Here is a 23079-nt window from a genome sequence, read left to right on the forward strand (position 1 = left end):
TCACCATGTTAGCCAGGATGATCTCGATCTCCTGACCTCATGATCCTCCCGTCTCGGCCTCCCAAAGTGCTGGGATTATAGGCCTAAAAGATTATAGGACATAATCTTTTTTTTTTTAAAAGTACTTTTCAATTTTTTTTCCTTTTCCTTTTCCTTTTAATTTTTATGAGTACATAGTAGGTGTATATATTTATGGAGTATATGAAATGCTTTGATATAGGTATGCAGTGTAAAATAATCACATCATTGAGAATAGGGTATCCATCCTCTGAAGCATTTTTGATTTGTTACAAAGGATCCAATTACACTCTTTTGGTTATTTTTAAATGAACAATTACATTATTATTGACTATAGTCACCCTGTTGTGCTATCAAATAGCAAGTCTTATTCATTTTTCTGTTGTGTGTGTGTGTGTGTGTGTGTGTGTGTGTGTGTGTGTGTTTGCATTCATTAACCATCCCCACCTCCCCTCCAGCCCCCTACTACCCCTCCCAGCCTCTGGTAATCATCCTTCTGCCCTGTCCATGGGTTCAATTGTTTTGATTCTTAGATCCCACAAATAAGTGAGAATATGTGATGTTTGTCTTTCTGTGCCTGGCTTATTTCACTTAAGATAATAACTTCCAGTTCCATCCATGCAAATGACAAGATCTCGTTCTTCTTTATAGCTGAGTAACACTCCATTGTGTATCTGTAACACATTTTCTTTATCCATTCATCTGTTGATGGACACTTACGGTGCTTCTAAATCTTAGCTATTGTATATAGTGCGGCAATAAACACAGGAGTACAGATATTTCCCCAATAAACTGATTCCTTGCTCTTGAGAATATACTCAGCAGTGGGATTGCTTGATCATGTGGTAGTTCTATTTTTAGGTTTTTGAGGAACCTCCAAATTATTCTACATAGTGGTTGTACTAATTTACATTCCCACCAACATTGTACAAGAGATCCCTTTCCTCCACATCCTCGCCAGCATTTGTTATTGCCTGAATATAAGCCATTTTAACTGGGTGAGATGAGATCTCATCATAATTTTGATTTGCATTTCTCTGATGATCAATGATGTTGAGTACTTTTCATATGCTTGTTTCCCATTTGTATGTCTTCTTTTGAGAACTGCCTATTCAAATCATTTGCTCATTTTGTTGGTTAGATTATTAGATGTTTTTCTGCAGAGTTTTTGAGCTCCTTATATATTCTGGTTATTAATTCCCTGTCAGATGGGTAGTTTGCAAATATTTTCTCACATTCTGTGGGTTGTCTCTTCATTTTGTTGATATTTTTTTCCTTTGGTCTACAAAAAAGCTTTTTAATTTGATGTGATCCCATTTGCCCATTTTTGCTTTGATTGTCTGTGCCTATGTGGTATTGCTCAATAAATTTTGCCCAGACTGTTGTCCTGGAGATTTTCCCCATGTTTTCTTGTTGTAGTTTTATAGTTTGAGGTCTTACATTTAAATTTTAATCCATTTTATTTGATTATTGTATATGGCAAGAGATAGGAGTGTAGCTTCATTCTCCTGCATATGGAGATCCAGTTTTCCCAGAACCATTTATTGAAGGGACTGTTGTCCCCCAATGTATGTTCTTGGCACCTTTGTCAAAAATGAGTTCACAGTAGGTCTGTGAATTTGTCTCTGGTTTTAAACCCATTATCTTGTCACTGTCACAGTCCTGGGTGAAGGGCATGCTGGCGTTAGCTGGGTGACATTGTTATCATCCTGTAGTAGCTTGACTGAGATGTTGACTGCTGTGAACCTGTCCTCTCTAGATGGATGGAGGAATTCTGAATAAATCACTTAATAAACAATTCCCTCTCACAAGACTATTATGAAGGACAGCGACATATGTAAAAATATCTACCCTATGAGTGTTTCTATTATGTGTATACTATCTTGTCTCAGACATTTAAATACATCACTACAGATTCATTGAAAATAAAATGACAGCATATATTAATGAAAACATTAGGAACTATGAATCACTTTTCTATCTCCTTCTTGTTTGTGTTTACTATCTGTAGTTGATACTCCAGATCCCTATGTGGAACTTTTTATCTCTACAACCCCTGACAGTAGGAAGAGAACAAGACACTTCAATAACGATATAAACCCTGTGTGGAATGAGACCTTTGAATTTATTTTGGATCCTAATCAGGAAAATGTTTTGGAGGTAAGTGAACCATTTGGATGCTGTTAGATGGTTGTGATTCATGTTGAGAGACATGCTTGAGTTTGTTCTTTTACTGCCTTCTTGTTCCTGTTAGCTATAGCTGGAGTTAGACTGGGCAGCTTGGTAGATTAGAATCTAAATGGTGTCTGTCAAATAATATGAGTGTCTATCAGGACATACAGGAATTAGGTAGGGTTGGGAAAACTGCTCTCCTCCCCACGTGCTTTGGAGAAAACATATTTTCTGCTGTAAAGGGGAGAATCCCAGTATAACAGAATAAAATATTTTAAATTGCCTTTTGAAAAGTGAAAATTAATTTTCCCAAAATATTTGTATTGACTTTCTGCATTAATATCTTACTCATATTCCAAAATAAAGAAGAGATAAAGTTTAATTTTTGAAAACATGGTCACTGAATAAATCAATCAGGAAAATGTGAAAAATTATTATCTTATAGCAAACACAGTACTCAGAAGGAAAAGATTGGCCGGGTACTGTGGCTCATGCCACAGCATTTCAGAGCACCAAGGCAGGCAGATCACTTGAAGTCAGGAGCTCAAGACCAGCCTGGCTAATATGGCAAGACCCTGTCTCTATTAAAAAATTGCTGGATGTGGTGGCACTTGCCTGTAATCCCAGCTCCTCAGGAGGCTGAGGCAGGAGATTTGCTTGAATTTGGGAGGTGGAGGTTGCAGTGAGCCGAGATCCCGCCACTGCACTCCAGTCTGGTGAGTGAGACCCTGTCTCAAAAAGAAAAAAAAAGAAAAGGATAAAAGTGTTGTTACCAATTAAATATTGAGATCTTCAAATGACTGTTAAATATCATTGGAGAGCTTTATTTTTTAAATTGTGGTGGAAATTATAGATGTTATTTCCAAAGATCCATGGGAAATTTTATTTTTGTGCTCTACATTTTACTCTATAGATTACGTTAATGGATGCCAATTATGTCATGGATGAAACTCTAGGGACTGCAACATTTCCTGTATCTTCAATGAAGGTGGGAGAGAAGAAAGAAGTTCCTTTTATTTTCAACCAAGTAAGTAACACTGCAAAATTATATTCCAACCTTATGTTAGATAAAGTCTATTGATTCTGGGAAGTTGGGTTTAACACTTGGAAAATTGTATTTATTTGATTTTAGAATGTTTGCTTTTAAAGAGAAAATTTTGTTTTCTTTTACTTTTGTCCTAATTTTAAAAATTATTCTGACATCTATAAACTTTGGTTGAGGTATTATATCAAACACTACTAAGGCTTTAATCTCCTTTGTTGCTCCAAATGGTGACATTGGGATTCAGCAATGCCTTTGGACTCCAATGGCAGATTTAATACAAAAAATTGGGGAGGATAAAAAAAGATGCAAAATCTGAGAGGAATGGTGGAGTGTGGAGAGAAAGAGAGATGGAGAGAGAGAGAGAGAGAGAGAGAGAGAGAGAGAGAGAGAGAGAGAGAGAACAAAAGTAGGCTCAATGAAAAATGTTAGAAAATTCAAACTATTTCAAAACCACATGTTTAGTAATAAATCTCTCCGGGAGAATAATTTCCATCTCGGAGAATCCTCAAGTAAGTAGGGATAAAGCAGCAAAAGGCCAGAAGGAATGATGGGAGGTTATTGTTATTTTTGACTTTCTGGGTTTGCTGCATTTCTGAAATTTTGATAGTTTATTTTGGAATAATGAAACCTTAGGTAAATTATTTTGTACAGAATAAACTCATTGGATTTTGAATTCTATAAGAAACTAATTTAGTAGTTTGTAGTAAGAAATGTAAACAACTGGTGGGCCTGTATGTGTAAGGCTGGTTAACATACTAATTTCTTGTTGTTGGGAGAGACAAGGTGTTTCTGCACATCTTTAGAATGACTTTCCAAGTACCTCCACTCACCTCAACCTACCTCTCCCTTAACTCTCAGCTACTCCGTGTTGCCTTTCCTGTTACTACCCCAAATGAGTCTTCCTCCTTTGAGTCTCTGTAATAATTATCTATGGTATTCATTGGGACTAAATTATCTATACTGTTCAATTTTTCATTTTCCTCTTGTAAACTAAAATCCTCTAGGTCAGAAAACTTGAAATACTGATTAAATGTGCCTACAGAATTAATTACATAGATGACATTTATGAAATGAATGTGTACCTATTTAGAAACCAACTTAGCCCAAATGAGCTTCTTGACTAGTCCATACAATCAGAATGGCCTAGGTACCTTGAGGATGCTCTGGTCCATGCACACCTTGGTGCTTCCACCTGCTGCAGAAAAGCATTTCTTCTGTCTCATGCCAAGAGATGCACTCCCCACAATTCTGTCGACCCCTTTTAATGCTATTTCATTCATTCCTTTTACAAACATTTATTGAAGATCTGCTGTGTGCCAGCCATTGTGTTTTGTTCAAGGAATAGAGATAATAAAGCGTAGGAAGTTCTTCTCTCAGTTATCTCCCTCTGGGAAGGAGGTGAGTAAGGGTTGAAATGAGAAGTGGAAGTAGGAAGATACATACATGTGATAAAAAGAAATCCCCAGACGGTGAGATAAGTACCAATGAGATATGTATAGAGTGCTGTGGAAAGGCAGAATAAAGAACAATCATGTTGTGAGAGGAGGCCAGGGATGTCTCCATAGCCGTAGCTGATTTTGAACAAGTTGAACGGTGAACTGTGGTTAACACGTTGGCATTGAAAGACAGGCTGTTTGGTGTTTAAATTCCAGTTCTGTTCCTTGCCATCTGTTTTATTCTGGGAAAATAACACGTAACTCTTCTGTTCCTCAGTTTACTCACCTATAAAATAGAAATAATATCTTCTAAGGGAATCATTGTGTTTAAACAAGTTAATTTTATTTATGTATATATAATATATGCATATGATAATATATAGTATAATGTATATTACATATAAACATTTAATTATAATTTGATATATTTTATGGTTCAATATATGCTTACATATTATTTAGTTTATATATTAAGCATATAATTCAATACGTGATTGAAAGTGATTAAAAGTATGTTATACTATAAAGTAATCAAAATAAGTGATTAAATATATCAATACTATAAACACATAGATGTACGCATGTATACATACAGGGCTTAGAACAGTTTCTGGAACATATTAGGCACTATATAAATGTTACTTGTCATTGTTGCTGTTATTACACCTTAAGAAAAGAGCAGGATTTCATCAGTAAAGTAGTTATGAGCATTCTGGGCAGAACAGATTGCTGAAGGCCAGAGTCTTGAAAGAAGAAAGCAAGCTGGGGCACAGCAAGACAAACGGCTTGGCAGATACATTTTGCTGAATCATAGGGAAGAGCGTGTAGAGGTGGTCAAAGGCTAAAATCTTCAGGCCTTAGCTATTGCATGTTGCTAGCATAGGCTCTCAGTAAATGTCTGTTGAGGGCTTTGGAAGCATGGATTGGACTTTCTGAAATCATTTTTTTTCTTTCTTCATTTTAGTCCATGATACACAGACTCCTTATAAGAGAAGATATTGTGGACAACATTCATTTCCTCTCCTGTCATTTTTTATGGCTAGATGTGTAATCCCTAGGGCTCTAAAAAGGCTTTCCACATTCCTGAATTTAAAGAAGCTTATGTAACTACTTTTTTAGGGTGCCTGAGAAAACAGTCGTCCAAGCAGGCTTTTCTTCATTACCTTGTTTTCAGACTTCTTTGTAGTTTTATCTGAATGATAATCCCTTGAGCTGCAGGAGTAGTTGGGAGAGAAGTAAGCATGATGGCTAAGGGGAGCGTCCCCTGCTTGTTCCTCAGATCATATGGGAGTGCCCTGTGCAAGCCACCCAACTATCCAGCCTCTGTCCTCAGCTTGGAATTCCAGTCTTCCTGATGATCATTCTACAATGTTTACAGAGGTTGTAAGAGAGAGGAGGTGGTGAGGGAGCAATGGGATAGAAGAGATGTAAGCCTTGAAGATAGTTACGGTAAGCCAGTGGAGGAAAAACAGCAGTTAGATTTGGTGAAGAGTGAACAAATTCTTCAAGGCAAAATAGCATTAGCAAAAACTCTTTCATAGTTTTGTCATGCAAACGTTAATACTGAGTCAACATAGAGTGATTTCTGTGTCCAGGAGACGCTGGAGAAATAACAGGAGCTTCCAAATGGAGTTGGGCAGATTCCCAGGGCCCTGCTTTACTCACTTGGAGTCGAAACTGGGAATTGAGAGGATGGACCCTCATTTTGTCTCTGTCATTCATAGCTCTCCAGAATGAATTGTTTTCCTTTCTTTCTGAGTCTTATTTTCTTCATCTGTAAAATGAAGGGTTGGATTAAATTTTTTCTAAGCTCCTTTCTAATTTGTAAAATTCGGTGATCTAGAAAGAATACTTCTCTTCTTTTAAAATATTTTATTTTATTTTATTTATTTATTTTTTGAGACAGAGTCTCGCTCTGTTGCCCAGGCTGGAGTGCAGGGGCATGATCTTGCTTCACTGCAACCTCTGCCTCCCGAGTTCAAGCCATTCCTGTGTCTCAGCCTTCCGAGTAGCTGAGATTATAGGCAAGGGCCGTCATGCCTGGCTAATTTTTGTATTTTAGTAGAGACGGGGTTTCACTCTGTTGGCTAGGCTGTTCTCGAACTCCTAACCTCAAGTGATCCTCCTGCCTCAGCCTCCCCAAGTGCTGGGATTACAGGTGTGAGCCACCACACTCAACCTGTTTTGTTTTTTACATTAGGTTCACGAGGTACGTGTACAGGTTTGTTATATGGGTGTGTTGCATGATACTGAGGTTTGGGCTTCTAATGATCCTATCATCCAAGTAGTGAACATGGTATCCAATACGTAGTGTTTCAACTCTTGCTCCTTTCCTTCTCTCCTCACTTTTGGAGTCTCCAGTGTCTGTTTTTCCCATCATTATGTTCCTGTGTACCCAATGTTTAGCTTGCACTTGTAAGTACAATACCTTATTTTCATTTGACATTCTTCACCCAAAAGCTTTCAGCTCTTCTCATTTTACAGATATGGAAGCTAAGTGATAATAATGCAAGAATAAAAATCTATCATTTATATAGTATTATATAATTTTAAAATACTAACTTGCCAATAGATTGTGTTATTAATGTGAGAAGAATGTAAGCCTCTATTGTGCTCCTAAAATGTTGCTAAACATTGAAAAAAGACTGCACAAAAGTACAATTTTCAAGGAACTAAGAATCTGTTTGGAAAGTATACTTTCATGTGTAAACTGACAGGTAATAATAAACAGTATCATGAGGTATCTATTCATTGACTTACTTGAGAAGTTATTTATTAAACAACTGTTATGTTCCAGGCAGTATTCTAGGTGATAGACAGGATCCTGGGAATTCTCCAGGGAGCTTGCATTCTAATAGGGAAAGTAAACAGGCAATGATGAGCAAAAGAATGATCAACACGCCATTAGCTAACGAGAAATACTGTGAAGAAAATAAAGGTATGCAGTAGAAAACAGTTGGTGGGCAACTGAAGTTTGTATAGTCAGAGAAGTCCTCTCTAAAACATTATTATTCTGTAAATTTTATTATAAAAATGTTCAACGTATAAAAAGTTGAAAGATTTATACAGTGAACATCATCTAACTGCCACCTAGATTCTATAATTACCATTTTACCAAAAAATTGCTCTTCTGATGCATCTAAAAGGAGGTAGCAGACAACAGTATACTTTACCCCTACAAACTTTAGCATATCATTAAATAGAGTTTAATATTTATGCATGATAAATGGACAGTGCAGGCAATGTGTGCTGTGAGAGTCATAAGAATAAATTATTTATTCATTAATTAATTCATTTTACAAATAACTATTGAGCCTTCACTATGTGGTAGACACTCTTGAGGCACTGCCTATTTCAGCAGAGAACAAAATGAACAAGAATCCTTACCCTCACAAAACTTACATTCTACGTAGCAAGACAGATGAAAAGCAAGGTAAATATGTAAAAGATACTCCTGCCAGATGATGATAATGGCAAGTGCTAACTAAACTAGGGACAGAGAATGGGGCAGTGTGTATATGCGTGTGTATTGTGAACTGTCACAAAGGCAGTTCCAAAAATTTGATTAAGAAAGGCATCTCTGAGGATATCTGAGGACAGAAGGCACTCCAAGTAGAAAGGCTCTGAAGCAGAGTTTGCCTAGCAAGATGAGTAACAGCAAGTAGGAGAGTGTGGCTGAAGCACAAAGAAAGAGTGGGAGGGAGACTGGGAGGAGATCAGGTCAGAGAGGTGAAGGCAGGGCTGAGGGAGCAGGATCATTGCAGGTGACAGTGGACATCAATGGCTTAGGCATGTCCTTAAAGAAAGGGTGTGGTTGAGATGGTTGGGTCTCTAAAGGGGAGGAAGGTAGTCCTGGTGAAGAGAACAGCCTAATTGAAGGCATTGGACTAGAAAGGACAGAGCATGTTTGGGAAACCGTGCCTAGACAAGTTTGATGGGAACAGATCATCCGTTCATGAAGGAAGAAGAGGCACATTGGGATGAGACCATAGCAGAGTAGAAATGTGAGATGTAGGAGTTTTGATGTTATCTTACTTACAGTAGTGAATTTTGGAAGATTCGTGACCAGGTAATGGGGAACTGAGAGGGAACTTCTGGCTTTTTCCTCAGAAGCATTAGCAAGCAAAACGTTAGTAGGTAGAGATACCAAGAATGTTGATATGGAAAACAAAAAGGTGGGTGCAGCTTACCACAGACTGCTTCTGTGGAAAGTCACTAGAATGGGGAGTGTAGAGTGACTTGAGGAAAGTCACGCTTGGCACAGCTTTAATGTGTCAAGTAGAGTTGAATGCAATGATTGCTTAGAAGCATTGAGGATCCGCTGAAGGTGGAAAGCTGAATTATGCTCTTCCTTAGACTGTGATTTTATCACTCAACTTTTATAACTTTGTTTTTTGGGGGAGAAAGACAATTTTAGGGCTGCCATTGATAAAATCTGGTTTAAATTGTATTTGTTGGAGTCAAAAGTTTAGAACATCAGAATTGTTGTTTGAGAGATGCTGGTACAACCTGCTGCTTTTGACCCAGACTCAGAGTCAGATGTCCACTTCCCAAGATGGAATCATGATTCTGCTACTTATTAACCATGTGATGGTGGACATGTTATTTTTTCTGACTTTGCCATGCATCCTCATCTGTAAAACAGGGTTACATATGGTACCTACCTTTTAGGTTGTGGTTATAGTTAGATAGGTTAATGCATACAACATATTAAAATACTTCCTGGCCAATTAAGCACTAAATAAATATTAAATATTCTCAGTCTAATTATAATTGACCAGATTTAACTAAATATGTATCATGTGCTTTATGAAGCTGATTTAACTGGATATCAAACATACTTATTTGTTTGAACTTATGGACCAAAATGAACTTGTTATTTAAATACTAATGGTAGAGCTTATCGATGCAGTGATCATTTGTTTCAAGATAGTTCAGAATGCACCAGTCCCTCATGACTGAATGTGTCAAATGTGGTTTGGGGTTACAGTGGCCCATTTTAAAGTGGAAAGGTCTAGAATATTCAGAATGTAGAGTGTTTTGGGAACCAAAGTAGCCCACTTCAAAAGAATCATGAAAATGCTTAGGCTTGGAAGCAGATAAGATTATGCTTCTTTATTTCTCTGGATGAAATTAGTTTGTTTTGGCCAACACTTTGAAAAAAGTTGTCTCTAAGTTGATCTTGTGTTTTAGTTTGCCATCTGTATTTAGATGTTAGTGTTGAAAATAGCCATTCCTCATGGCTCCTGTGGCATCTCTCTGATTTTGGCTGATTGCTTTCTTTGATTGTTGCTTACTCACAAGTGCAACTTGCAAATGAATAAGATAGTTCCACAGAAGAGATAGTGACAAAGCTGAAAAAAAGAAGGGAGTTTTTATGGTGAATTCAGAATGTTGTTAGTCTCAGGATGATGTCATTGGAAAACCATGTATTGATGTTTGAAAACAAAGACTGCAATTTAAATAAGTTGTTGAGACAAACTGGAATTTGGAGAGAAAACAAGAGAACGATATATTTTTGTAAGAAAGTTGAGAGACCTTTGGCTGAGATGTTAAAACTCTCAGATATTGATGCAGGACAGAGTTCAAATGTGGCTCAAGTAATTCCTGGCTTTAACAGAAAATGCATTTTTATCTTGGGTTACTAACAATTGAAACAAGTGACATTTTTATGACTTTTATGGCAATTTATAACTTTTAAATTTTAGGGTGTTTCAGAATGCTCTTGCATTCTTGCGATTCCTCTGTTGGATGGTAAGTTCTGTCATGGAGTAGAACATGACTAGGTTATTTACCATTGTGTACCCAGCCTGGCGTATATGAGGCACTTGAACCATTTTTGGATGAATGAATACATGAATGCACTTCCAGGAGGCGCTATAAACCTGACAAGTGCTCAGACAGGAGTAGTGAAAGTAATGAAGTTTAGAAGAGAAAAGTTAGACAGTCTGAGAAAAAAGAGGTAGTAGAGTGATTTGGTAGTAGTGGTTTAGGAAATCTGGCTTATTGTATGAAAGCTAATGGTTACCCAGATCTTCAGAATTTCCACTGATGTCCACCTAGCAAAAAGGACCTTAAATTAAGGAACATGAGATTATCATCAAATGTAAGGAGGAAACTATGAGAATGTGGAACATGGCCACAGGGAAGACAATGGTTTTTACAAGTCTTTCAAGTCTGTTAAGAACAATTATTTTGGAGGGGAGGGAGACACTCCTGAATTATCCTGAATTGTTGGGTAATGAGTTAGATGATACCTGGTAGGAAAAGCTAATTTATTTTACTAAAAATATTATGTATATCTATATGTTGCTTAGCAGTGGGGATACGTGCTGAGAAATGCATCCTTAGGTGACTTCATTATTGTGTGAACATCATAAAGTGTGCTTACATAAACCTAGATGGTACAGCCTGCTATACACCTAGGTTATGTGGTACAGCCTATTGCTCCTAAGCTGCAAGTCATGTTACTGCACTGAATATGATAAGCATTTGCAACACAATGGTAAGTATTTGCATATCTAAACAAACATATCTAAGCATACAAAAGATACAATAAAAATATGGCATTATAATCTTATGGGGACCACTGTTGCAAATGTGTTTCATCATTGAAACATCACTATGTAGTACATGACTGTATATTGAAAAAGAATTCTCAATTCATACAAAACTGTATCCAGGCCATCACCCATCATTCTATACGATGAATGCTCCTTCTAACAACCCCACAATATCACCCCTTACCACAAAAACTTTCTTCAGTTTAATCTCTCCCACTCTAGGTTCCCACGCCACCCTTCCCACACCGCCCCTAATCCCGCTTGAAGCAGCCCTGAGAAACATCGCCTTTTATCTCTCCATACCACCCCCAAAAATGTTTGCCGCCCCAACACTTCACCACTATTTTGTTTTGTTTCTCTTATTAATATAAGAAGACAGGAATGTCAGGCCTCTGAGCCCAAGCCTGCACATATACATCCAGATGACCTGAGGCAACTGAAGAACCACAAAATAAGTAAAAATGGCCGGTTCCTGCCTTAACTGCTGATATTACCTTGTGACATTCCTTCTCCTGGACAATAAGTCTCTGGAGTTCCCCACCAAGCACCTTGTGACCCCCGCCCCTGCCCACAAGAGAACAATCCCCTTTAACTGTAATTTTCCACTACCTACCCAAATGCTATAAAACTGCCCCACCGCGTCTCCCCTTGCTGACTCCTTTTTCGGACTCAGTCCACCTACACCCAGGTGATTAAAAGCTATATTGCTAAAAAACGAAAAGAAAAAAAGAAAAAAATGATTTTACTAGTGTCTCATTCAACTTTTAAACATGCAGAATTTATTAGATGTGAGTTTGCTTGTATTGATGGGGTTGTAATTTCTGCTTTGCACTTCGATTGCCTCCTTGTCAGATCCACATCTTGTTCCTTCTTCACACCATTGAGATACAATGTACAGAAACATGATTCTAAGTAAAAATGACCCTTTAAAAATGACTTTATTTACTATCCTGCACAGGTCAAGTAAATATGGATAAAGCAGAAAATATGTAATTCTCTTGAAAGATGTGCATAATGATTGAATCAATATGATGATTAATTACTGTTTGTTTCTACCTAGAAAAAAAATGAATAAATTAGGAATCAGAGTTCAAAATAATGTTTTATTGAAAGTAAGTGTTGTAAATATTGGAGCACATAAGGGAAGTCATGGCATATTTGAAGAACTCTTTACTAATAGGATAGGTTCTCAAGTTTGAAATTATTTTGTTATGTGCATCTCTTTTGTAATAATCATTTTAAAGCAGGGGTCCCCAACCCCTGGTTCTGGTCTATGGCAAGTTAGGACCTAGGCTGCACAGCAGGAGGTGAGAGTTGGGCAAAGGAGCAAAGCTTCATTAGTATTTACAGTCGCTCCCCATCACATTGCTGCTCTGCCTCCTTTCAGATCAGCGGTGGCATTACATTTTCACAGGAACGTGAACCCTGTTGTGAACTACACGTGTGAAGGATCTAGGTTCATGCTCCTTATAAGAATCTAATGCCTGAGGATCTGTCACTGTCCCCCCTCACCCCCAGTGGAAGGTCTAGTTGCAGGAAAACAAGCTTAAGGCTCCCACTGTGTACATTATGGTGAGTTGTATAATTATTTCATTAAATATTCCAGTGTAATAATAATATAAATAAAGTGCACAATAAATGTAATGCACTTGAATCACGAAACCATCCCCCCTCCCACCCCGCCACCCTGGTCCATGTTAAAATTGTCTTCCACAAAACTGCTCCCTGGTGCCACAAAGGTTGGGGACTGCTGTTTTAAAGGATTTCCTTATTGTCAGGCACTACACTTGTTGCTTTAAGCTTCATTATTTCAAAATGACTGTGGAAAGTTTTCAAGATAATTCGTGGGTTAGATCCTTTAAAAATTATTTGAAAGCTGAAATGGCTTTTAGTTTTTATAGTTTGTCTCCTCCAGTTCTGCCCACTCTCCTATAACTGAAAATCTCCAATTGTAAACATCTAAAATTGCTTTCCACTGGGGAATTCAAAGATGACATTGCTGCTTTTCACAAGAATACATGCCGACACAGCCTACTCCTTCCTAAAAAAGGTGGAGTTCTAATTAGTTCTAGTTCCTAGCTAGGTATTAGGGTGTTGGGGCAAGCCTGGAAGAGGCGGTCATTCTTCCTTCTAATTGTCTTGATAATACAAGCCGCGTGGAAGCCTGTAATGCAGAGATGCTTTATGCAGTGTGTGGGAAGAAGTTTAGAGTAATTGTTTAATGCCTCACAGGAAGTACATGTTTTATCTGAATGACATGTTCTAGGTAAAAGGTGCAGAGAGATTGTAAACATCAAGCTTATCATACATAGCATGTCTGAACATCGTGCACCCAGTTAGAGTGTTTTAAATTTCCTCCTGGTTGTGGGTGACCCACTTGGGCAGTGTGGAAGTGAGGATCCTAATCTGTGTGACAAGAACCTTGGCAGCACAGCCTGTAACATTCAAAATGTCAGAAAAATCCTGTGCCTTCTCTTCCTTTATCCTGCCTTTGTTTAAAGAGTCTTGTCAGTCCATCCAGGATCATGAATGTCTTAGCCAAGAAATGTAGATACAGAAAGTGTGTGCTAATGGAGAAGACAAATTTGACTATAAATGCAGCATGGTTGATTTTCCTCTTATTCATGGAGCTGTCAGAGCAAACACGCATTGGATATATTCAAGGATTATATATATATATACACACACATATATATATATACACATACACACACATATACATATATATACACACACATATATATGTGTATATGTAGTGTGTATATTATACACATACGTGTGTATAATACACATGCATGTGTGTATATACATGCACACATATATACACATGTGTATATATTACACACATGTGTGCATAATATAGACGTGTATATACACACATACACATATATATCTGTGTGTATATATTATACACACATGTACACACGTGTGTGTATATCCACCATATATATGTAAGATGGAATACTACTCAGCCAAAAAAGGAACAAATTAATGGTATTCACAGCAATCTGTATGGAGCTGGAGACTATAATTCAAAGNTTTTGAGACAGAATTTTCACTCTCGTTGCCTAGGCTGGAGTGCAGTGTCATGATCTCGGCTCACTGCAACCTCCACCTCCTGAGTTCAAGTGATTCTCCTACCTCAGCCTCCTGAGCAGCTGAGATTACAAGCATGCGCCACCGTGCCTGGCTAATTTTTGTATTTTTAGTAGAGATGAGATTTCACCATGTTAGCCAGGCTGGTCTCGAACTCCTGACATCAGGTGATCCACCTGCCTTAGTCTCCCAAAGTGCTGGGATTACAGGTGTGAGCCACCACACCTGGCCAAACATTGGATATGTAATTTATAAATTGCTTGAAGACCTGCCAGCTGGGAAGCCAGCATTTTCTTGAACACTTTCTGTCATGAGATGGCACAATGAAAGAGGCCTTGAATCTTTCCATTTATTAGAAAACTCTACATAGAGTTGTAATGTTGTTCATATTATTTCCATTCACTCATGATGGCTTTACCTTCTGGAGATAAAAACATAAAATCTAGTATCATTTTAAGGGGCAATTTTTATGTATTTCTTGAAAAAAAATACAGACCATGCTTTACCCATATCTTGTTTTCTTCTAAATTGCATTCCCTGTTTGGTAGCCAATCACCCTTTGATGTAACTTTGATCTGGGCATGCATTATTCCATTTGTCCTAGGATTCTCAATTACTTTATTAACTTTAAAAATATGTATATGCTTCTTTGATTAATGAACATTCAGAGTATTCTATATATAGGAACTGCTGTCTGGTTCAGACCATCCCATGATTTTGTCTCCAATAGTAGTCAACTATTTCTTGATGAGAAAAGATTGCCTGATGCGCTCCTCCTCCGATATACACATACACACATACACACACACGCGCGCGCGAAGAGTAATTTGACAAATATGTGTTATCTGTTGTATGCCAAATACTATACAATGAACCAGTAATAGGAATCTATATAAGACAGAGCTTACAGTTTAGTGAGAGAGGAAAATTTTTGTATAGATGATTTCAATACCTTTTTCTTACTCATAAAATTAAGCTCTGAGAATCAACCATCTATGAACTTATTTTAACCTTTTGGAAATCTCCTTCTAGTTTGTGTTTTTCCTTTCCTTGAAATTCACAAGGGTAAATCTAATAATCTATGGTATTTTATGTTGATTCTAAAAATTTCCTCTTCACATTTCAAGAGGTATATCCTAGTTCTGTTCTACTTGAATTTATTGAACAAGTTAGCTCTATCTATGTTCTTACAGTAACCCGATACAATAAAAATAATAACACGTTTACAACTGTGTAACAACTTTCAAAGCATTTTCTCATTTGGTTTTCATAACAATCTACAGCTACATTTTTCGTAGTTAATGCCAGGGATAATATTGAAAAGGTCTTTCTGTACAACAGATTTACAGTCTCTGGAAAAACAACTCTTAATATCTTAAGTGGATATTAGTCATTTTCTTTTCCTTTAGACAAAAATTGTCTCTCTGGCAGGATGCCATCCTTCAATATATTTGATAGCCTCAAATAGTGTTGAAATAAATAAAAACCGGAGGCTCCAGATCTCATTAGTAGATATTTCCTGAGTCAACCACAGTTGGCTGGACCCTAGGTCTACTGCCCACCATGAATGGGTGTTGTATTTCCAGGTTACTACAGCCTGCACTTGTCTCAAATACACACGTGTGAACTTTCACCCAGGCTGATTCTAACCTCTGGGCTGTTACAGCTTCTGATTTTGTGGCTGGAGGCAGCTCCTAAATAATAGACACAACATCTCAGAAGTTTTATATCTCAGGCACTTTTTATGTTTTGTAAATAGTAATTGTGGTGAGCTACTTTATTTTACTGAGGGAGGAAAACAACCCAGACAGAGATAATTCTTGTGTTTGCTAAAATGACTTACTAAGTAGACTTATTAAAACATGCCAAAAGTTGGTTTACTGAACTGCGTCTGTAGTTTAGGGTCTTCAAGGAGCTGTGTTACTTTTATTTTAGGGTTTTGTTTTTTAGATTAAAATAATCTGGCACTCAAAATTATTTTGAGTTTATTTCCATTATATAAAACACACATCTACTTTATGACCTAATCTGATTAATATGTCTTTTTTTAGGTCACTGAAATGATTCTAGAAATGTCTCTTGAAGTTTGGTAAGTGCATTTATTTAGTTAGATGAGAAATATTCTGAGTGATCCACTAATATATTTTAATTGTTAAATAATTTTATATATATATAATTCTGCAGCTTTGAATATGTAAAAGTGCATTATGTTTACTTTGCTTTTTTAGTTATCTGTTAATATCTACAAAATCTTTACAAACATATTCTTGTAGTCATTATTCTTATATTTTCATATACTTTGCTTATTTTTCCAATAGTTTCGTGGTCATGTAATAATGTCAGAATAAGTGCTTTTCAAAAAAGTGCTCCCTCTAGTCGTACATCTATCCCTATAGAAATGAATGCAGTTATTTAAGCGCATCTTCTATTGTTGATTGAGGTAGATATTCAAAAACATAGAAGTGAACATAAACAGGAAACTATAATAATTTTTATAGAGGAAAAACTGAAAATTGAGACTAATTTTGTTCATAGTGACCAGCCAGACTACTACTAATAACGTTCCATGAAGCATACTGCTCTTTCAAAATGGCATCCAAAAATGAACGTTAGGAAATCATGTATTTACTTTCAAATGGTGAATTTTAGGGGAGGCAAGTCTACCTTGATCTAACTGATCTCTGATGTAATAATGAGTTCCCTTAACCTCTGTGCATCTCTTTGAACTTCCCTGTTGAACTTGATTTGACCAAAGTTACTAGTACATATTTTACACAAATGCCACGAAAACTAATTTAAAATTTTCACATCTGGTGATTTGGCAAATGTATGATAATGCGTACATTGGGTTTAGGCATTTATTTATTGTATTTTGATGCCTGGAACATGTGGATTTGACTTGGTAAATGATTGGCATAAATTTCCACAACCTATTAATATATGTCAGCAAATATCAAAGGATAGTCCAAGTTATTGTTTGCATTATTTTGTATTAAGTTCATTCTTGCTTAAAAGTGGTATATTTTGGCATGAGATTAGAAACACTTGTTATTTGAATGACTATGGAAGTAATGCTTTTGTTTAATGGGGAATAGTCTTCACTGAGGTAATTAGGACCATATTTTTATAATATTAAAACTTCTTTTTTATATATTATTTTATGTCAGCTCTAGAATAAAAACTGTTTTCAAAGAAAAATTCAATTTATTCAAAGAAAATTTTTCCATGTCATGTCTTCTATTAAAACTAACATAAAATCAAGAAAGAATTAATTAGAAAGTTAAAAAAATGCATAAAAGGAGAAGTAAATTAGCCATAATTCTGTTACTGAATTTATAAAATTATTCAGAAGTTTTTGAATTTTCCTCCAGATTTTAAAAACTGATATCCTTAAAACATCTAGGTCATTATACTGTTCAAAATTTTAAAAATCATGATTCTTTTTTAACAATTATATATAACAGCACAGTATATTACAGAGAACATGGCTTCCAGAACAATAAGACCTAGATTTAAATCTACCGCTTGCTAATTATGTTAATGATTGATAGATTTCTAATCACTTTTTTACTCGCTGGTAAAATAAGAAAAGAATACTTTCTAAGCATATCTACTGTGATTAAATGAGGTGTTTTTTCTAAAGAGTATATATACAATAGGAAATTTTCACACATGTATACCACGTGTTAATAATGGTACTGCTTGTAATAGTTTACAAAACATTGGAAATCATTTCAACGTTTATAGATAAATAGATTACAGTATACAAATATAATGAAAATGCTACACAATAGTAAAAATGTTTGAATTACTTCTATTTATATAAGCACAGATGATTCTCAAAAAAAAATGTTCATTGGAAAAAATAATTTCCACTGATAATACTTATAACAAAACTAAAATCCTGCAAAATGACTATCTTAGGAACATAAATATATATTACAAAATTATCAACAAATATATTAGTATGATAAGGATTAAATTTAAGTAGTGATTACCTTTAAGGAGCAGAAAATGAAATAAAGTTGAGGAGGTTTCATACAGGCAGCGGCACAGGTAAGATTTTAATTTCTTATAGTGTTCAGAAGATACCTAACCTAATACGTCATTATAAAGAATAGTAATAGAAAAAGAGTGTAGCCCAAGATTAGACTTAAAAAATGTTAACTCACTCTCTTACTATTTTCCCCCTTGTTACATAATTTCCAAAATAAAATTTAATGATTATATAGCCCAATACTTCTATATACAGTTCAGCAACCATTTCTTTAAATTATCTTTAAAAATTTTTCATTACTTCCCTTAAAATAGCTCTCCAGAAATAGAATTATTAGGTCAAAAGGAATCTATATTCTATTTATTTTTGAATATGCCATATTGCTAATATGCCTAATTTGAATACTGCTTAATTGCTTTTTAACAAACTTATATTCTCAAAATTGATGCATGAGAATATTAGTGTTATTTTGCCTTTCTAGCACTAGAAAATAAGTATTTAAAATATTTTAATATCAGTTATTTTAATAATAGTATCATTTAAATTCACTAGTGAAATTAATTTTTTTGTTATTAATTATACTTTCTCTTTTGTGAGGTACCTATATTTATCCTTTGGGAAGTAGTAATTAAACTATTATTTGTAATGATCAACTATGACCATAAAGAACATAGCTCAGGCCGGCGCGGTGGCTCAAGCCTGTAATCCCAGCACTTTGGGAGGCCGAGACGGGCCGATCACGAGGTCAGGAGATCGAGACCATCCTGGCTAACACGGTGAAACCCTGTCTCTACTAAAAAAATACAAAAAACTAGCCGGGCGTGGTGGCGGGCGCCTGTAGTCTCAGCTACACGGGAGGCTGAGGCAGGAGAATGGTGTGAACCCTGGAGGTGGAGCTTGCAGTGAGCTGAGATCCGGCCACAGCACTCCAGCCTGGGTGACAGAGCGAGACTCCGTCTCAAAAAAAAAAAACAAAACAAAACAAACAAACAAACAAACAAACAAAAAAAAAAACAGCTCAGAGGCTTAGCAGTCTCATTCTGTATTTTACAAGGAAGAAATATACTGAACTAACAGAAATGAGATTTAAAATTTATTTGCAATTAAGGTAAGGCCTTTTATGAATGGTAAAGAGACATATTTTATTTGTGATAATTCTTGACTTCTACATTTTGGATTTATTCACATTCCAACATAGGCTGACAGATTTTAAAAGTATTTTAAATTCAGTAGTTGCTATTTAGACTTCAGTATTAAGATATTTCTTATATGTGGCATGGTGAAAGTACATCACATGTTTACTATGTGATCCTAACTTCTCAGAGCCATAGTTTTCTAATTTATAAAGCTGTAATATATAATAATATATTCTATAATAATGTGTAGTGATTACTCCCATCGTTCTTGCAATGATTCATATGTAATACCTAAAGTGGTTTCTGGCATAGTGTAGAGAAATTGCTACTGCCTTTATTAGCAATATAACGTATATATGATTTAAGGGTTCTAAAGTCCTCTAGTTGTAAACTTATTTGTGGTTATCTCAAGTTCTGTGATTAGAAGTTATTTTCTTTGTTAGAGGGGGGCATTCATTAGACAAGGCAATTAATTAAGACAATATTTCTGCAAATATGTTCCTCAGAATGCTGGTTCTTTGGGACGTTAGAAAGTAATTATCATGGTGGAATAGTGAAGGGTGGAGAGATAAGGGAAGGAATTCTTGGTCAAGTAAGTTTGGGAGATCCTGTGCCAAACAAATATAAACAGGGTTCTTTACTGAAGCACTTCCCAGTCTTTGTTATAATATTCAACCTATCAGGGGCTGTTTGTTTGCTTGTTTATCTGAAGCATTGAAAAGTCCTTTTTCTCTGAAAACATGCCATGGAAAATGCTGCTTTAAGATAGCCATCATTTTATCCTCTTATTTTAGGTCCCTGTTTAGGAAATGGCTTGAGGGAAGCAGTCAGCATGTATCAGTGTGGCTCCTAGGGACTCCGAAGAGCCGGCTGGATGGAAAACCAGGCCACTGGGAGCATTGGCTCATGACTTTATCTGTTTGGTATTACAGCTCATGCCCAGACCTACGATTTAGTATGGCTCTGTGTGATCAGGAGAAGACTTTCAGACAACAGAGAAAAGAAAACATAAGGGAGAGCATGAAGAAACTCTTGGGTCCAAAGAATAGTGAAGGATTGCATTCTGCACGTGATGTGAGTTGGAAATTTTTCATATGTTGTTAAACTTAATAATAGTTTATCTTGGACAATTTCCCCAAGAATTTTACCCAAATATGGCAATATTGAGATTGAGCGTTAGTCCTTTAGTTTTTTAAGGTAAGGTAAGTGATTTGTAAATGAAAACTCTTTGAGGAAGGTCATCACAAATAGTGCCTTAGTTGGTAATATTTATCAGCTATAGTTTTTATTTTTACTTTATATTTTAGAGCAGTGTTAAGTTCACAACAAAATTGAGCCAAAAGCACAGAGAGTTCCAATATGCTTCCTCTCCCTGCACAACCTCCAAAGTTTAGTCAGGTTCTCCAGAGAAACAGAACCAAAAGATATACACAGTAGATATGAGGAGATTTATTATGAAGCTTGGCTCACATGATTATGGAGGTCAGGCAGTCCCACGATATACCATCTGCACACTGAAGAACCAGGAAAGCCAGTGGTGCAATTTAGTCCAAGACAAAGATGCACCAATGGAGTAACTCCCAGTCAGAGGCTGGGCAGTTGAAGGGGGAGGTGAGAGTCTTGAAGTCTGAAGGTAGGAGAACCCAGAGCAACAATGTCTAAAGGCAGGAGAAAGGGGATGTCTCAGCTCAAGGACAGAGAGACAATTGCTCGCCTTCCACCTTTTTGTTCTCCTCAGGCCCTCCAAGGATGGAATGATGTGTGCACCCATTGGCGAGGGTGGGTCTTCTTTACTCAGTGTGCTGATTCACATGTTTTTCTTTGGAAAACACCCTCATGAGCACCCCCAGAAAGAATGTTTTTCTAGTGATCTGAGTATCCTTTAGTCTGATCAGGCTGATAAATAAAATTAACCATTATACTCCCCAACTATCAACATGCCACATCAGAGTAGTACATTTGTTACAATCAATGAACCCATATTGACACATCAGTATCACCGAAGTCCATAGTTTACGTTAGGCTCACTGTTGGTGGTCTACATTCTATGGGGTTTGGACAAATGTGTAATGACATGCATCCACCATAATAGTATCATATAGTAGTTCACTGTCCTAAAAATCCTCTATACTCCACCTATTCATCTCTAATCCCTACCCGTGGACCACTGATACTTTTACTGTCTCCATAGCTTTGCCTTTTGTCAGTTTGCCTAATGTCGTATAGTTGGAATCATACAGTATGTAGCCTTTCCAGATAGGCTTCTTTCACTTAGTAATATGAATTTAAGTTTCCTCCATGTCTTTTCATCGTTTAGATAGTGCATTTTATTTTAGTACTAAATAATATTCCATCATCTGGATGTACCACATTTTATTTACTTATTTAAATATATGTATTTCAAAAAGGCATACTTATGCATGAAATAGTATTTATTTTATCAATAGGAAAAGTTTAGTCTAAAATATAAAAGGATTAAAATTAATTAATTTAAATGTAAACTAAAATTAAACTGTGGAAATCGTCATTATAGAACAAGAAGAAATTGCCATAAATCTTGTTAATGATGATGCAATTAACAAATGTAGGCACATGTGATGGGGAGAAAAAAGAAAATGTTCCAAATTCTTTATATTTTGTAGTAGAGTTTAATGATATTTAAAATTGACCAGATTGAAGGATCCTACTTTCAATATTTGTTTATAATACATTTGTATTCTAATATTTCTCTATAATTAGGATTATAAAATCATTAAAATGAAGAAATGATTTATAATCCTAATTATGGAGAAATACTGGACTATAAATATAAACAAATATTGAAAGTAAAATCCTTCAATTGTACTTTTCTTTTTCTTTCCTTAAATTCCAGGAAAATGTAGCATCCTTTATTACTCAATCATGTATCTTATAATCTACTTTTTGGCTATCTATCCATCATTTATTTCATCTATGTATCTATCAGTCACCTATCTAATCTACTTATCTATTTGTCTCTATATATGTCTGTCCATCTTTCTATCTGAAACCTACAAAGATTAATTGCTTCAATGATGCTCATCAAATGATAATGAAGTTTCTTATTAGTGGCATATCAGGTAATCTTTTACTTATTTATTTAGTTGAGCTTTCCTGTTAATTGAATATGTCAAATGAATATAATTTATTTTCATAAAAATAATATTTTGATTAAATATATAAGTAAACATATATGTGCACAGTCTTGTACACTCTTGAATTATTTCTTGTAGGAATTAATTTCATTAAATTTTTCCTAAAATAATTTCATAAATAAATTAATTTCTTGGAAATCATTCTTGTAGGAATTTGAGATTCTTGCAAATTAAGGGCAGAATACAGTTGGAAATGAGACATAAATTCTGAGTAAGGGAGCCAAATGATCGCCCCATCCCACATGTGGTTGAAGATTTGCATATATGTTTTAGGTGGGGGTAGGGTTCAAAAGCCAACCTACTGATGCTAGAGTGACTTGTGTTGTTATGGGAGCAGATTCTAAGATGAGATGCTGCTTAAGGGAAATTTTTGCTTAAAGGAAACTAAGGAAACCTTCATTTAAGTTTATGTTAAAAAGAGAGAGACTTCTCTTCAGTCCTGC

The 23079-nt window shown here is 35.9% G+C and overlaps 1 protein-coding gene across 1 annotated transcript in view; it reads left to right on the forward strand.

Annotated features, from left to right (window-relative positions):
* PLA2G4A (phospholipase A2 group IVA) overlaps positions 1-23079 on the forward strand; it is a 157846-nt gene that overhangs the window by 61571 nt on the left and 73196 nt on the right. Inside the window, 4 exon segments of the mRNA XM_017863705.1 lie at positions 2030-2178; positions 3104-3217; positions 16382-16419; positions 20396-20537. Of these exon segments, the coding sequence (XP_017719194.1) occupies positions 2030-2178; positions 3104-3217; positions 16382-16419; positions 20396-20537 (443 nt within the window).

This window comes from Rhinopithecus bieti, unplaced genomic scaffold (assembly GCF_001698545.2).
Source record: "Rhinopithecus bieti isolate Rb0 unplaced genomic scaffold, ASM169854v2 scaffold_69822, whole genome shotgun sequence".
NCBI lineage: Eukaryota > Metazoa > Chordata > Mammalia > Primates > Cercopithecidae > Rhinopithecus > Rhinopithecus bieti.